This window comes from Mobula birostris, chromosome 3 (genome assembly GCF_030028105.1).
Source record: "Mobula birostris isolate sMobBir1 chromosome 3, sMobBir1.hap1, whole genome shotgun sequence".
NCBI classification, from domain to species: Eukaryota; Metazoa; Chordata; class Chondrichthyes; order Myliobatiformes; family Myliobatidae; genus Mobula; species Mobula birostris.
The window spans coordinates 152,066,565-152,082,947 of record NC_092372.1 but is presented as its reverse complement, the minus strand read 5'-3'; the positions used below and the strand labels follow the sequence as shown (position 1 = coordinate 152,082,947).

Sequence of the window (16,383 nt, the reverse complement as noted above, 5' to 3'; positions counted from 1 at the left end):
ACAATCAATGTCTCTCATTATCTTATACACCTCTATCAGGTCACCTCTCATCCTCCGTTGCTCCAAGGAGAGAAGGCCGAGTTCACTCAACCTATTCTCATAAGGCATGCTCCCCAATCCAGGCAATATTCTTGTAGATCTCCACTGCACCCTTTCTATGGTTTCCACATCCTTCCTGTAGCGAGGCAACCAGAATTGAGCACAGTACTCCAAGTTATCCTTTACTGAAAGTACTCACTTGACTGTTATGACTTCATCAGGTGCTGTAATAGGCTCAAATATCTATCTCAGGCATCAGCTAATCAGAGTATTAAACAAAAAATTAACACGCAACATATGTATATTGTTTGAAAGTTATATTTCTTCTGATAATTTCCTGTTCTGTGATGAATGCAATGTAATTTATGTAGCTATAGAACCACTTAACCAATCGCATACATGTAACAACATCCAATACCCCAGTATTTAAGGATCACTGCTCAAACGATACAGACTGGCAGCTATTAATATTGTTGTGACTCTCAGAGTACCAACAATCAAAAGTTTGTTAGCATAATTATTAGAATTATCCCTAAATAATTCCAAGATCATCATTTCCCACTTCCATTCACTTTGCTCACTGTTGTGATTGCAGTGTTGCCCCGATGCAACTGTCCCAGTCTAAAGTACTGCTCTGCTGCTTCATTGCTCTGAGCAAGCGGAAGGTGGTAATGCGGTAGGGAGAAGAACGCTGAAAATTTCTGATGCCCGCAAATTAAATCCTGGTTCACAAATACATTTCTATTAAAATATGCCTGAATATAGACTATATGAAACCTGGCTATGCTTCTAATAATTTAGTACACAGTACTTACCTGTGTTGTTGCAAACCTATCTGATGAACAATCGGCAATTGCAGCTTCACTGTCATAGCTCTGAAGCCCTGGAGCTACCTGCTGTGCCAGCCAACCTGTGCAAACTCCTCGCCGGGCGATAGGCTGCACAGCCGAAGATGGAAACTCAACAATGTTAAAAACAAAATGAAGCTTCCCAGGATAATATTTGGATGAGCTACAGAGAAACCAAACAAGATGAAAACTTGTTAAGTATTTAGGATACCTGACAACTTAAAATAGTTCCTAATTATTTTATACTTCATCCTTTATTCAACAAAACCAAAGTAAATATCATATGCAGTTAAATTTCACATTAATGAAACAAAAGGCAAAAGCAGATGTCCCTGACCTACTCATGTATTTCACCAAAATGAATCAATTCAGGACAAACAGAAACTGTTCTATTATAATCTGCAGCAACAAACATCTGAGACATAATTAGGAACAGTTTGCTCCAAAAAAAATCCTACACAGCATGGATTTTTTTTTTTGTATGTTATATGCTTTTTGCAATGAATGCTGTTTCTAAATCTTTAATTGGTTTAAAAGGATTCTCATTGTGGATAAGAGTTATAAAGTTTCAGATAATTGCAACTACATTTATAAGTTTATCTTGTGAGTGGAATTCGGATTCTCTGCTTTAACATCCTCACGTTACAGGTGATGGCCAATTTACCCCCCAATCAATGACAGTGACTCAACAATATTCTCATCAATTATCATTCCTCATTTATGCATGTAGTGTTTCTCAAATTCAGCTTCTTAAAATTTTGTTTCAGACAGCGTCACTCATTTCAGCCACCATTTTGTGACGATCATCTAGCATGTTTAAAATACTGTTCAATGTATATTTATTATTGATGTTTTCTATTTATTGTTTCATTATTGAATATTGAGGTAAAATACAGAATAGGCCCTTCCCGCCCTTCAAGTCACGCCACCCAGCAACCCCCTGATTTAACCCTAGCCTAATCACAGGACAACTTACAATGACCAATTAAGCTACCAACTGGTACATCTTTGGACAGTGGAAGAAACTGGAGCACGCGGAGGAAACCCACGCAGTCACCGGGAGAACGTACAAACTCCTTATAGGTAGCAGCAGGAATTGAACCTAGGTCACAAGTACTGTTAGCACTATGCTACAGTGCTGCCCTGACTGCATCCTATCTGTGATATCTTTAGAATTACAGGAATGGTGTGCACATTACAGTCAAATTAAAAAGAATGTTTTTAATATATTCAAAATAAAATGCACAATTTATCCATAATTTATTCCCTTTCATTCGAAGATGGTGAAGGTAGCCAAATGAATAAACTCTTGGCTAGCAGTTACCATTACAAACCAGACATTAATCCTAATTTGATTCCACATTCAATTATGGAATAGGAATATAAAGCATTCTGTAAGAGGAACAGTAGAAACAATATGGCTTTTTTTTAAATTGGACTTGCAATTGAAGTTTAGAAAATGCTCAAAGAAAGATGACATCTGCAACTTGGCAATTAAGTAATGCTCGAGGTGCAGAAAAAATATCAAGGTTTACCATAAAAATGTTAGCAGAAATAGAAAATCAACACTAAACCAAAGGAAATGATATCCAGGCAACAAAAAGTGGTTTAAAATAAAGCTTATATGACATTGCAGGAGGAGGCAAAGTTTTAGAAACAAATTTCAAAGGTTTAGTATTCAAGATATAGATAGAGGCACAACTGCCATTGCTGGAGTTAGAGGATTTTGGGATGCACAGTAAACTGAAATTGATGGTATTTGGAGATGGGAGATTTTCAGCAACATTATGACCACTTTACACTAAAATGGACTTTGTTTTCTCTTCTAATCATATTTTACACTAAAAATTGGACAAAACTTACTTTTAATTTATGATTTTCTATATAATGCGGCTTACACGATGCTATACATCTGTGATGCTGCTGCAAGTAAGTTTTACATTGCACCTGTGCATACATGTGCTTATGTGTATGTATATGTATATGCTTATGTATATGACAAACTCAACCTTGATAGTGGTGCACCACAAGGCAGAGTTTATGAAGGAATTAAAATTAAATTATGAAGCTAAAATTTTGCATCAAGGAATTAAACACAAAGTTACAATGGAATGATAAACTGTTGAATGTTGAGGAGAAAGTACGCCTTAAAAATAGAATTCTGCAGATGCAGGTAGATTAGCTACAGATGTATTGGAACAGTTGAGCCTGGAGATGACAGTGATCCCGGATACTTACAGCAGATGGGCTGTTATTGTGCGGAGTTCAGCAATGGTACATAACTGTGAGCAGGTGGCTTTTAGGTGAGGTTTGGGACTGGATGCTTGGGTTTGTGCCGTTCAGACTAGTCAAAGGAAGGAATACCATCAACGGCATGGAGATCAACTCTACAGAGTCTCCAAACATGCTGGCTGGCTTCTACACCATGACCAATTGTTTAACAAAAGATACCAAATTTAAGGGAATGATAGTAGTGGGTCACTGATTTCTGATTTTATAAATACAACAGTTTTACAGATGACATTATTACCAATATTAATTTCTTAAGTAAACAAAATACTACCTTGCAGCTGAATAAGATCGAGCTTGCAGCTTTGGTAAGTGTTCTGAAAGAGAAGAGATGTTAAAAATGTCCGGGAATGCAATAACAAAAGCATGCCAAAAATGTTAAACTTTTATTAAGTACCTATAGGCTCATTAATTCCATTTATAATAAGAACCTTTTTTTGTTATGCAGAACCTAAAATTTCAGACGTTATTTCAGATGAAGCTTCAAGAGTCAGGTCATGGTTGATCTAGAAAAATTAGAAGCTGTATGATAATCACCTTTTCTAAATGAAATCTAACTTGGTAGATTTAGCTTCAACACACTGCAGCTATTATGAAACCCTGCATTCTTTCCAACATAGGATTTGGTCCAAAAGCAACACCTACTCATTCTTCTCCACTAGCTCAATTAGACTTCAATTGATTTGGGCTATAATAATTATATAGTTTAAAATAAATGTGCATACTTTGAATTCATTCACCTTTCAAAAAGCAACTGGGTTATTCATTCCTGAGCTTACAGGCCTGTGATATTCCTGCCCATTAAGATGTAGGGGGCTTGTGAGTCTGAGGGGCCGTGGTGAGGGCATCAGTAAAAACATTTGGAAGCATACAAGCAGAATGCTCTGACATAATTAAAAATTTGTAGGCATTAAAATGATAGCTATTGAATGAGGAAGGATAAATTAAGGATTGGGGAGGTCGTAAGAACATTTTCTCCAAAGGTACAGTAGCTTCCTTGAAATGGTTATTAAGTAAACAAAAACAGATCTTAAATTCTTCACAACACACCAGACTTGGCTGATTAGTAAGCCTGCAATAAAGTTCAAAAATCAAAGTAAATTTATTATCAAATTGTATCTCAGTGTATCACTCAGTGTATCAAAGTATATCACTGCATCTCAGTGTGGTATGGCAATTATCCCATATCGGACCATAAAGCACTCCAGCGTGTGGTAAAAACTGCCCAGTGGATTATTGGCACCCAATTGCCCACCATTGAGAACATCTACCATAAACGCTGCCTGGGCAGGGTGAAAAGCATTATCAAGGATGCATCTCACCCGAAACCATGGACTTTTTAACTCTCCTCCCATCTGGTAGGCGCTACAGGAGCCTCCGCTCCTGCACCAGCAGGCACAAGAAGAGCTTCTTCCCTGAGGCTGTGACCCTGCTAAACCTCACATCACAGCACTAAGCAGTATTGCACCCCTATTGTACTGTCTCAGCACTTTTATATTTGTGTGCTATAGCACCTTTTATTCGCAGTTATTTTGTAAGTAACACTATTCTTTGCATTTCTGGTCAGATGCTATCTGCATTTCACTGGCTTTGTATCTGTACTCGGCACAATGACAATAAAGTTGAATCTAATCTAATCTACATGTCACCATATACAACTCTGAAATTCATTTTCTTCAGGGTATACTCAGTAAATCCAATAACCATAATAGAATCAATGAATGATCACACCCTACAGCTGGACAACCAATGCACAAAAGACAACGGTGCAAATACAACAAAAAAATAATCAATCAGCAATAAATATTGAGAACACGAGATGAAGAATCCTTGAAAGTGAGCCCATAGGCTGTGGGAACAGTCCAGTGTTAGGGCAAGTGAAGTTATCCTTCTGGTTCAAGAGCCTGATGGTTGAGGGTGTGAGTCTCGAGGATTCTGTACCTTCTTCCTGATAGAAGCAGTGAGAAGAGAGCATGACCTGGGTGGTGGACATCCCTGATGGTGGATGCTGCTCTCCTATGATAAAGCTCCATGTAACTCTGCTCAGTGGTGGGAAGGGTTTTACCTGTGATGGGCTCAGCCGTATCCACTGCTTTTTATAGGATTTTCCATTCAAGGGCATTGGTGTTTCCATGCCAGGCTGTGATGTAACCAGTGAATACACTCTCCATCACACATCTACAGAAGGTTGTCAAAGTTTTAGATGCAATGCTGAATGTTTGCAAACGTCTAAGGAAGTAGAGGCGATATTGGGCCGCCTTTGTGATGGTACTTGCGTGCTGAGCCCAGGACAGATCTTCTGATATGATAGCACCAAGGAATTTAAAGCTGCTGACCCTCTCCAACTCTGATCCTCTGATGGGGACTATCTCATGGCCTCTGGTTCTCTCCTCCTGAAGTCAATAATCAGCTGACATTCAGTAAGAGGTTGTTATGGCATTGTTCAGACAGATTTTCAATCTCCCTCCTATATGCTGATCATATTTCGTAAGACCGTAATTACACAGGAGCTACAGATAACTGAAGGAATTTTTTTTTAAATGTTCTGCCAAAATGTGATAAAACTGCAAGCTGTGTATGATCTCTCTCAGAGAAGTTTCTCCCAGCAAAATCAATGTCACAAAGCACACGATTAACATGTTGTGCTAATGAACTTTATAGCCATAATCGGATTATCAATGGACAAATTATAAGCTATTATCAATGTGCATTTCTAAAAAGGCAATTTTCAATTAACTTCCACAAGTAAAAACCAAATAATTCACAAAAATAGTCAAGCAGTGGTGTAGAAGGGGACAAGTAGTAGAATTTAGCAAAAGTAATAGTTAGACTAAAGGGTTAAGTGCAGAAACAGAAGCAATTGTTATTTGCACTCGGGTATAGTTGCACCCTGTAGCATACTACACTGAGAGCGAAAGGACAGCCTCAAAAATCTCCATTCATTACACCTGAAATGGCTCTGAACCCCACTGTGGAATATTTGATGAAATACTGTAAATTTAATCTGATAAACACTAACCTCGTAACACCAAAGGCAAGCTGAGACGTGGGCAGGACTAATTGGTAGGATCGAGGCAGAGCAGAGACAGAATATATTAACACTTTTGGTACAAAGATGTGAGAAATGATTGAATACAGAGAAGATTTGTTTTACTTGATCGTGTACATTATAAATCAGAACTGCCCAATAAAAATTTGATTTGATGATAAGCACATATTCATCAAAAGAACCTCCAGGTCTCAAGGGTTTCTAATTATTGAGGAAGTTGCTAAGAAGCAACATTTCAACTTATAGTGGCAATGAAAAAGGATTTAGAGCAAGATTATCTGTTTCTACAATCTCAAAAAAAACTTCCGTTGTTGGTATGTTTTTTCTTAGCTGGATTAAAAGTAACACTTCTGTCTCTGCATCAACGTAAATTTCGATGTATAAGCCAAAAATCTGGCTAAATTTTGGTCCTAAAATTAGGGGTCGGCTTATACAGAGGGTGCCAACTTTGGAAAAACGAATACACGGAAGACAGGTCGTATTTATTGGCTGTTTTTGAGTCAAATACAAATGCTTATGAAATCTACACAAAAGATCTACAAAACACATTCTGTTTCTCTATTTACTTGTACACACTGTTGTCGTCAAACGTTCAGAGCTTGAAACTCTCACACTCTTCATTATCTGACTCTCTGAAAATCATGTCCCATTCTTCAGCAGTCACCATATCATCGCAAGGATCATCAATTTCGGCTTCAACATCGCCATTTGCAGCTTTACTGGCTGCCAAATCTCCATCGTCTTCTTCCCAAAGCAAATGATCTTCAGTGCCCTCCAAAGCCTTGCTGATGCTGCACTTCTTGAAGGCCTTCACAATGCACTCAGCCTCCATTTCCTCCCATGATTGCACTACCCACTCGCAAACTGTAGCTAGAGATGTGGCCCTCATATTTCCCGCTGGAGTGAATGACTGATTTCCAGACATCATCCATTTGTTCCACTGTCGACGCGTGAATTCTTTGAATGGTTTGTTTAAACTCACATCTAGTGGCTGGAGCACGGACATCAAACCACCGGGGATGGCTGCAATGTCCGTATTTTCAGTTTTCAATGCTGCTTTTGTCTCACCTGACAAGTGCGCTTTGAACATGTCCCAGACAAGTAGCGACTTCTCCTTCCTGAAACCTTCGGGACATCGATGCCACACCTCTTTAACCCACTTCAAGCAACCCGTTTCGTCCATCCAGCCGTGTTCTTGAATGTAAACAACAACACCCCGCGGGAATTTTTCTTTCTTTGGGAATGTTTTCCTCTTAAAAATCACCATTGGTGGTAGTTTGGTCCCATCAGCATACACGTTAACACGACAGTAAAATGTTGCTTCTTGTGTCCAGTTTTTTGATAAGGACTGTTTTCTCCCCCTTCTGATTGACAGTGTGGTTGCCAGCAAAATCAAAGAACATTGGTGTCTCATCCATATTGCCAATCGGTGAGAGCGGGTAAAAATGTGCCTTTCGATGCTTGATTACAAACGATTGGGAGGCCGTAATCTTATTCTCAAGGTCGCTAAGCAACTTCTGTGCAATCTTTGTTTTTTGTCTCAACACAAAATCACATCTATTCATAAATCGGGTGCACCGACTTCGCGTAGTTTTGAAATTTTCGCTGACCTCACGGTGTTTTTCAGCCCATTTCAACACTTGAACTGGAATCATTTCTCTGGTAACAATGTATCCAGACGATCGCTGGTGATTCACCCACTCTAAAACTTCTTCTTCCAGTTCTGCCCACTGGCATGTTTTCCCGTGGTTTGCACATTTTGTCTTTGGCATTTCCCTCAGCGTGTCCTCTGCCTTTCTCTATTCTCTCACTTGTTTCTCGTTTACACTAAACTTCTTAACAGCTGCAGAATTATTTGTTCCTTTAGCAAAATCAACAACCTTCAGCTTGAAGCCAGCATCGTATCGCATTCGTTTTAATCTTTTGTACATGGTGGTCACAAACTCAATACTGAGTACACGTACTGATCCCACCACCCCGTGTTATGTTTTAACGAGATTACGATAAGCACTAAATGGTTTCATGGGGGTTACATTTCAGAGGATTCTTTACCATTGGGAACCTAATCCAAAACTTCCCTCCGTTTTATTTATTAAGAATTCGCTTATAACGCTCTACAATGTGTAGGCCTATTTTCTTAACAGGTACTGGTTCACAAAATTTCCAGGTTCCAGATCTGGCAAAGCTGAGTACTGGCATGTGAGATCTTGTGATCTTTTCTGGTTAAATCAAAAACCTCTACAAAAAGGGTCAGCTTATACAAGGGTAACATGAAAAAGTCACTTTTTTAACCTTGAAAATGTGGGGGGGGGGGGGGTGGGGTCAGCTTATACACCTGAATTTACGGTACTTCTGTGAAAAACATTAACATTATTGACCAGGAACTTATTGGAAATGAATCCATCCAGGTTTCATACTAGTATTAAACAAAATATTAGCAGCATCAGCACTTAGTTTTAAATCTGAGGGATATTCAGAAAAAGCATTTAGGAATTAAACAGATTATTTAACAAACTGTACAGATATTTAATAAACTGTAGCTTTGTGTATCCAAACTCAAGGCAATATGGAGGGACAGCAACATCACCATGAAGTACAGGATCAGACTCCTGCGTGCACTGGTATTCTCCATCTTCCTGTAAGCATGTGAGACATGGACCCTCACAGCAGAGATACAGAGGAAGGTACAGGCATTGGAAATGAGATGCTATCACAACATCCTTGGCATCTCATACTTGGACCATATCACAAACGAGCAGGTCTGCAGGACCATCCAGCACCACATTGGCCCCCATGAAGACCTTCTCACAACGGTGAAGAAAAGAAAGCTGAGATGGTACGACCACATAACAAGATCTGTGGCCTTGCAAAGACCGCTCTACAAGGAACTGCGGAGCGGAGAATAAGGAGAGGTAGACAGAGGAAAAGATGGACGGACAACATTAAAGGATGGACAGGGAAAACATTTTCAGTGACCTAGGCCCTGGCACACAACCGCGACAGATGGAACAGACTGGTGCAAAGCTTGTCAATGACAGCGCCCCGACAACTCCACCAGGAGTTAAGGGCACAAGGAAGGAAGGAAGCTTTGTGACAATTAAAATATCTATTATAATCATTCTACTCTTAAAACTCAGTTCCAACAGTACATTCTGCATTCTATTTTCTGCAATTATAGAAGTTATGATCTGACTGGACAGCATGCAAACAAAAGCTTTTTTGTTACATGTAACAATAATAAACCAATACCAGTTTGGACAAGTGTGCAATGTTGCACTTTGGGATGTCAAATGCAGGAGGAAAATATACAGTAGACAACAGGACAGTCAGGAGCATTGATGAATGCAGGAATCTTGGAGTGCAAGTCCATAGCTCCCTGAAAGCAGCATGACAAGTAGACAAAACACTGAAATTGACATGCAGAATACATGTCTTTATAGGTCAGGATGCTGAGAATAAAAGTGGGGAGGTCATCATGCAACTACACAAAACTTTGGTTATGCCACATTTGAAGCATTGTGGGCACTGTTGATTGGTGCATTATAGGATGAATAAGGACAACAAAAAGACAATTTGGATTAGCATCATGGTCAGAATAGACATCACGGCCAAAGGGGTTGTTCCTCTGCTGTACTGTTCTATGTTCAGTAACAAATGGATGGATTTGACAACAGTTTGTTTTCTTATAAACTAGAATCCATATTGGCAATCCTCCTCATTCTGGTTGCCATCTTACTCCTACTAAATGGAAATGCTGAAACTTGGAGCACAAGGTGACTATGGAGGTTCTCATCTGTTTCCATTTCATGATATTCAGTATCCAGGAAATTGAAAATCTATTGAGTCGTGCCATAACAACCCTCACTCAACATCAGCAAAGCCAAGAGCTGGTTATCAACTACAGGAGAAAGAAGCCAGAGGTCCATGAGCCAGTTCTCATTAGTGGAAATGGAGGTGGAGAGAGTCAATAGCTTTAAATTCCTTGGCATCAACGTATCGGGGACCAGCACATAAATACCATCACAAAGAAGCCACGACAGTGCCTGGACTTTCTTAGCAGTTTGTATAGATTTAGCATGTCACAAAAAACTTTGACAAACTTCTACAGATGCACAGTGGAGGATATCCTAAATGGTTGCATCAGGGTCTGATATGGAAGCATGCCCAGGAATGGAAAAGGCCACAGAAAGTGGTGGACACTGTCCAGTCCATCACCGGAAAAGCCGTGCCCACAAATCAGTTACTTTTACATGGAGCGTTGCCACGAGAAAGCAGCATCCAACGAGGACCTCCACCATCCAGGCACTGGTCTCTCCTCAATACTACCATCAGGCAGGAGGTACAGAACCCTTATGTCCCGCACTTCCTGGTTCAGGAACAGTTAGTACCCTACAACCATTGGGATCCAGAACCATTGTGGATAACTTCATTCACCACTATTCTGAACTGGCTCACTTTCAGGGACTCTCGACATCACATGCTCTCATCATTTTGTTTCATTTGCACAACTTGTCTTCCTTTGAAGATCTGTTGTTTGTCAGTCATTGTGTATGATTTCATTGTATCTCTTAATTTTACTGTGAACGCCTGCAAAGAAATGAATCTCAAGATTCTATATGGTGACGTATACATACTTTGATTAAAGTTCTGAGTACAGGAATGTATCAGAATCACATCACTCAATATTCTTAATGAAACTCTGCATACAAGTGTACAGTTCATTGCTCCCCTTTGAAAGGTGAATAAACTTATATACTTTATACTTTATTGTCGCCAAACAATTGGTACTAGAACGTACAATCATCACAGCGATATTTGAATCTGCACTTCACGCTCCCTGGATTACAATTATTAAAAATAGTTAAAATTAGTAAATATTAAAAATTTAAATTATAAATTATAAATAGAAAACAGAAAAATGGGAAGTAAGGTAGTGCAAAAAAAACCAAGAGGCAGGTCCGGATATTTGGAGGGCACGGCCCAGATCTGGGTCAGGATCCATTCAGCAGTCTTATCACGGTTGGAAAGAAGCTGTTCCCAAATCTAGCCGTACGAATCTTCAAGCTCCTGAGCCTTCTCCTGGAGGGAAGAGGGACGAAAAGTCCGTTGCCTGGGTGGGTCGTGTCCTTAATTATCCTGGCAGCACTTCTCCGATAGCGTGCGGTGAGTCCACAGACGGAAGATTGGTTTGTGTGATGTGCCGTTCCGTGTTCACGATCTTCTGCAGCTTCTTTCGGTCTTGGACAGGACAACTTCCATACCAGGTTGTGATGCATCCTAGAAGAATGCTTTCTACGCATAGTACATCGAAATAGTTATACTCTTGTTTAGTATCACCACCTAGTTATACCACCTTCCCACCTGAACTCCATTCTGTTCCGATAACTACACTGTGCTGATCAATGCACAGCGAAGGTTCCAGTTCCCCTTCACCGATGTGTATTTTAGCTCTTACTGCACCAGAACGTGCATTTGTGCTGTAGCTGCAGAACAGTTGGACTATCAACCAGGACCCACGATGCACTGTTTGTAAAGTCAGCTGGCATGAAATCAGCCTTTCAGCCCATCGAGTCTCTACTGACCATCAAAACCCATTGGCACTCATCCCTCTGCTTTTTCTATTGACTCCATATTCCCATCAACTCTCAGATTCTACCACATCTTCATCAACTGAAAAATAAATAGCTCTTGCAATTGTCATTTCTCACTAGGGTCAGATGCGCAATCTGCTAATGCTCACAAACAGGCCTAAAACATAATTCTAGATGATCACCAGAAAAACACCCAATCCTGGAGCTGAGCAATCTTACAGTGTTGTTACTCAATGTGTGGTCACTCTAGACTCTCTCCTCCAAGAGGACCACAAGTTTGTCGTGGTTTGGAGGCTTGCATGCCTCAATGACCAGCGCTAAGCTGGCTGAGTCAGGGCCTTGTGCTTTGGCAGGGTCATCTATTCCAAACAGATCAAAGGGTAAAGGCTAGACTAAGAGTGGTCTACTGGTCCTTCAGGTTCAGGGGTTCAGCTCAGGGCTAACAACCCTGACAGGTCACAAAAAAAAAAAAAACAATTGTCATGGAACAGTTGATGGGAATATGGAACAGCAATGAAGAAACAATATTATCAGACAGAGAAGGAGGGCCTTCATTGCTGTACTAAACACCAGTGGCGTATCGGGCAGTAATTAAACCCGAGCCTTTCTGCTTCTCTTTATAATTAGTCTGTGATTGTGCATTTCCATCCTTTGTATGCAAGATCTGTAAATGGCGCTTCGAAGTCACACGCTACATACTTGCCTGAGTCGACAGTGATTGTTACATTAAATTAGCAGCTCTTGGGTTCTCCCCCAAATGGTACAAACATTATTCCTATCAAATAAGAATTCATTTTCCAAGTTACCTTAAGTAAAGCTGCACGAGATCTGCCAGCATAAAGTAAAAATTATCTCCTTTCTACATGGAATTCCTTATATACTTAACACACAGCTCCACATTGAATATCTAAAATGAGATTACAAAACTTGCTTAACAATGCAGGGCAACTAAAGCAGAAATAATACCAAGTTAAAAATTTCCTCAATATTTGCTCTTGCAATGAGAGATTTTATTGAGACAAAACTAATAAAGTTAGATTTCATGTTAATTCAATAACTTTGGGCAATCCTGAAAGGTTTTATTAACATTTTTTTTTAGTTTGGGAATACAAGGAAAACAGGGATTTAAAAAAAAAACAACTTACCTACAAGTAGGCTAAATGGTGGATGGCATGATGGAACTGATCTCAGGATATCAAGCAGGCAAACATTGAAGTCTCTGATATACTGGTTGTAGTCTGCTGCACCCTGTTTGCTGCATAGTTCTTGCAATCGCCGTTTCTCACTCGGGTCAGATGTGTACTCAACTAATGCTCGCAAAAAGGCCTAAAAACACAATTTTAGATGATCAAGAAACCCTACAATGAAAGCCATAAGCAATTAATTCTTAATACCTTCCTCAAAGGGACGGAGATTGGCAACGGTGCAGCAAAGAGTGCTGCTGCTTCAGAGCTCCAGTGAGGGGCTCAATCCTGATCTCTGGTGCTGCCTGTGTGGAGATTAAACGTTCTACAAGGATGTACACCAGGTGCTCGTGCTTCCTACCACATCTCAGGTTGATGCTGTTTAGTTCAGTCCTTGGCTACTGTGAATTACCTCTAGTGTACCTGGGCAGGAGGTGAAAAGCATGTGAAAGAGGTTACAAGAAAACAAGTTTGGAATGGGACTGGTGTGGTTGCTTTGAGAGCTGATATATATATAATTTCCTTCTGCTACATCACAAGGAAATTCAAGTATAAATATGAAGCGAATAACACCAGTAAAAACACCCCTGCTTCACTTTCTCGAGCAATACTGAGCTGCCTAGCTAAAATCCATGCTCTTGGATTTATATTTCTAAATGCCTCTTATCTCCCCTTTTCTTAAAAATCTCTCTTATTACCTTTAAGTAAATAGCTGCTCATCATCATTTCTCATGTGTTGGGATAACATTTTTACTTTTCGAAGTTATTTTGCTTACAGCTATTCCTCATTATTTAAGCTCTCGACATCGGGGATGAACATGGATATTCTTTGCTCTGCCTGCAGAGACTAAACTGTGTACAGCACAGACTTTGCTGTACACAGTGCCATCAGACTAATTTAGACATCACGTGAACTGACATGAATTGGCCAAGACTGGCATCTATGAAGATGAAGAACAAGTTGAGATACATCATTTACTTGACAATTTTGACTATTTGGGTTAGGTTTTCTTTGAGGATGAAGATGTTTATGGAGCTTCATCCTTTCATCGATTAAATATTTAGTAAAATGCACCACAGGATGTATGTCTCATAAAGTGGCTACTGAGTGTGTGTTTTTGGTCTTCTGGTGCTGTGGCCCATCCACTTCAAGGTTCGACATGAGCGCTCAGAAATGTTCTTCTGCACACCATTGTTGTAATGTGTGGTTATATGAGTTACTGTTGCCTTCCTGTCAGCTTGAACCAGTCCGGCCATTCTCCTCTGACCTCTCTCATTAACAAAGCATCTTGGCCCACAGAACTGCCACTCACTGGATAATTTTTGCACTATTCTCTGTAAACTTGAAACTGTTGTGTGTGAAAATCCCACAAGATCAGCAGTTTGAGATACTCAAACCACCTCATCTGGCACCAACAATCATTCCACAGCCAAAGGCACTTAGATCACATTTCTTTCTCATTCTGATGTTTGGTCTGAACAACAACTGAACTTCTTGACCACGTCTGCATGATTTTATGCATTGAGTTTCTGCCACGTGACTGAATGATTAGATATTTGCATTAATGAAATGTACTCAATAAAATGGCCACTGTGTATATGTATCCCTCATGTTCCCTTAATGATTTTTGACAGTATTCGTTAACCCAGGGCGATTCCTTGACTGCATGGCATTGACTGACTGAGTAATGCACCAGCCTACATGGGTACACATCATGGTGGATAACACTTCCACTGCTACTGATAATCAGTCATCATGAAGCATAGGTTTTAAGTTACTAGAATAAGAACAAAAGTTGGTAATACCCAGCAGGACAGACCGCATCAATCAAGAGGGATCTGAATATAAAAAATGTCCACCTTAACTGCTAACACTTTTTCCCACTATACCTACTGCTTGACCTGTAGAGAGATTCTAGCTTTTTCTGGTTTTATTTTCACATTTCTAGCACCGGCAGCATTTTGATTTCCATTTGAACTCCTCAGTCTGCTTTGATTGATTTACTTGTTTATTTATTTATGTTTTATTTTATTATTATTTTTATTTTTCCCCCTCTCTCTCTCTGCTAGATTATGTATTGCATTGAACTGCTGCTGCTAAGTTAACAAATTTCACGTCACATGCCCGTGATAATAAACCTGATTCTGATTCTGAATCCATCTCAATTAGCACAGTGGCAGTGCCACACAATGTAGGATATACTGTGTGCCTCCAAATACAACCGTTTTATTTTTAGTGTTTCCTCCTATTTATGTTATTTAAGGATACAGCAAAGTAACAGGCCCTCCTGATTCAACGAGCCCGTGCCACCCAATTACACCTTGTGACCCATTAACCTACTGAGTGGTAGGTCTCGGGAGAAAACACACGCTGCCCTGAGGAAGGGCGTACAAACTCCTTACAGACAGTGGCAGGAATTGAACCCGGGTTCCTGGCGCTGTAAATGGGCTGCAGTAACCACTGCACTAGCCTGCTGCCCCAGTTAATTCTGTGAATTAACATTTGCCTTGATTTATTAATTATTTTTTAAGTATAATTGATGGGTTTCATTATGGGCAGATGCATTGGAAAAAGATCAAAGAGCAAGGATGGATGCCAAAAGGATTATCCCTGATGCCTGCTATTTCACCATCCACCATGACCCAAGGCAGGCAGCCAATCTGTTGGGATTTGACACACTTGGCAAATAGTGATGCCACTTAGCTACACTTGGAATAAACATTAAAATCTTCCTTCAGGATACTTCCTTTACCCTTAATACCTCGAGGGTTATTTCACATGGCATTGACAAAAAATTGACTGATTAAAGATGACAAAAGATGATAAACAGATGGACATCATTTTTCATGAGAATTAATTGAGCCTAAAGTCAACTTTCACTTTATCCCTAAATCAAAATCAGTGTTGCCACTCATGTCAGTCTGTCCTGAAGATACAAAGGACATGCTGACAACAGGTGAGCAGGACTTTGCTTGAAAGGAGCAGCATTCTGTTGCTCCATTTATCCTTAGAACTACTCTCCAAAACCTGGCACTGGCTTCCAGAGGTGAGGAAAATTCTGCGGGAATAACTAGGATATCTTCACCAAGATTAGCACTGAGCCTAGGATGGGTGGCCTGCCCCGATTCATTTGTTTCTTTAAGAGAAGTCACGACAGGAAACTTCCTTTAATTCAGCACATTCAGAATGTTACTGGTACAAGAAAGGCACATCCTTGAGTCCAGAAAATGTTAATCCTACTAATTAGATAGCTTCCGGCCGTAACATAAATCCTCCAGTGAACCAAATTTCAATAGAGATTAGGGAACAGTGCCCCAGCAAGTTTCAGTGGAAGGTGGGAAATGGAGCCTGGTGTATTTCAAGGGAAGGTTGGAAAGATTGT

The 16,383-nt window shown here is 40.0% G+C and overlaps 1 protein-coding gene across 7 annotated transcripts in view; it reads right to left on the bottom strand.

Moving 5' to 3' along the window:
• Positions 1–16,383, bottom strand: part of mtrr (5-methyltetrahydrofolate-homocysteine methyltransferase reductase) — a 109,114-nt gene that overhangs the window by 56,242 nt on the left and 36,489 nt on the right. For all 7 annotated transcript variants that reach the window (XR_011885424.1, XR_011885425.1, XR_011885426.1 and 4 more), the window contains 3 exons: positions 12,962–13,142; positions 3,451–3,493; positions 855–1,050 (listed from right to left, as the gene is read on the bottom strand). Coding sequence is in view for 3 of the 7 variants with exons in the window: in XM_072253463.1 (XP_072109564.1) it covers positions 855–1,050; positions 3,451–3,493; positions 12,962–13,142 (420 nt within the window). In the remaining 4 variants the exon portion in view is untranslated. The remainder of the gene's footprint in view (positions 1–854; positions 1,051–3,450; positions 3,494–12,961; positions 13,143–16,383) is intronic.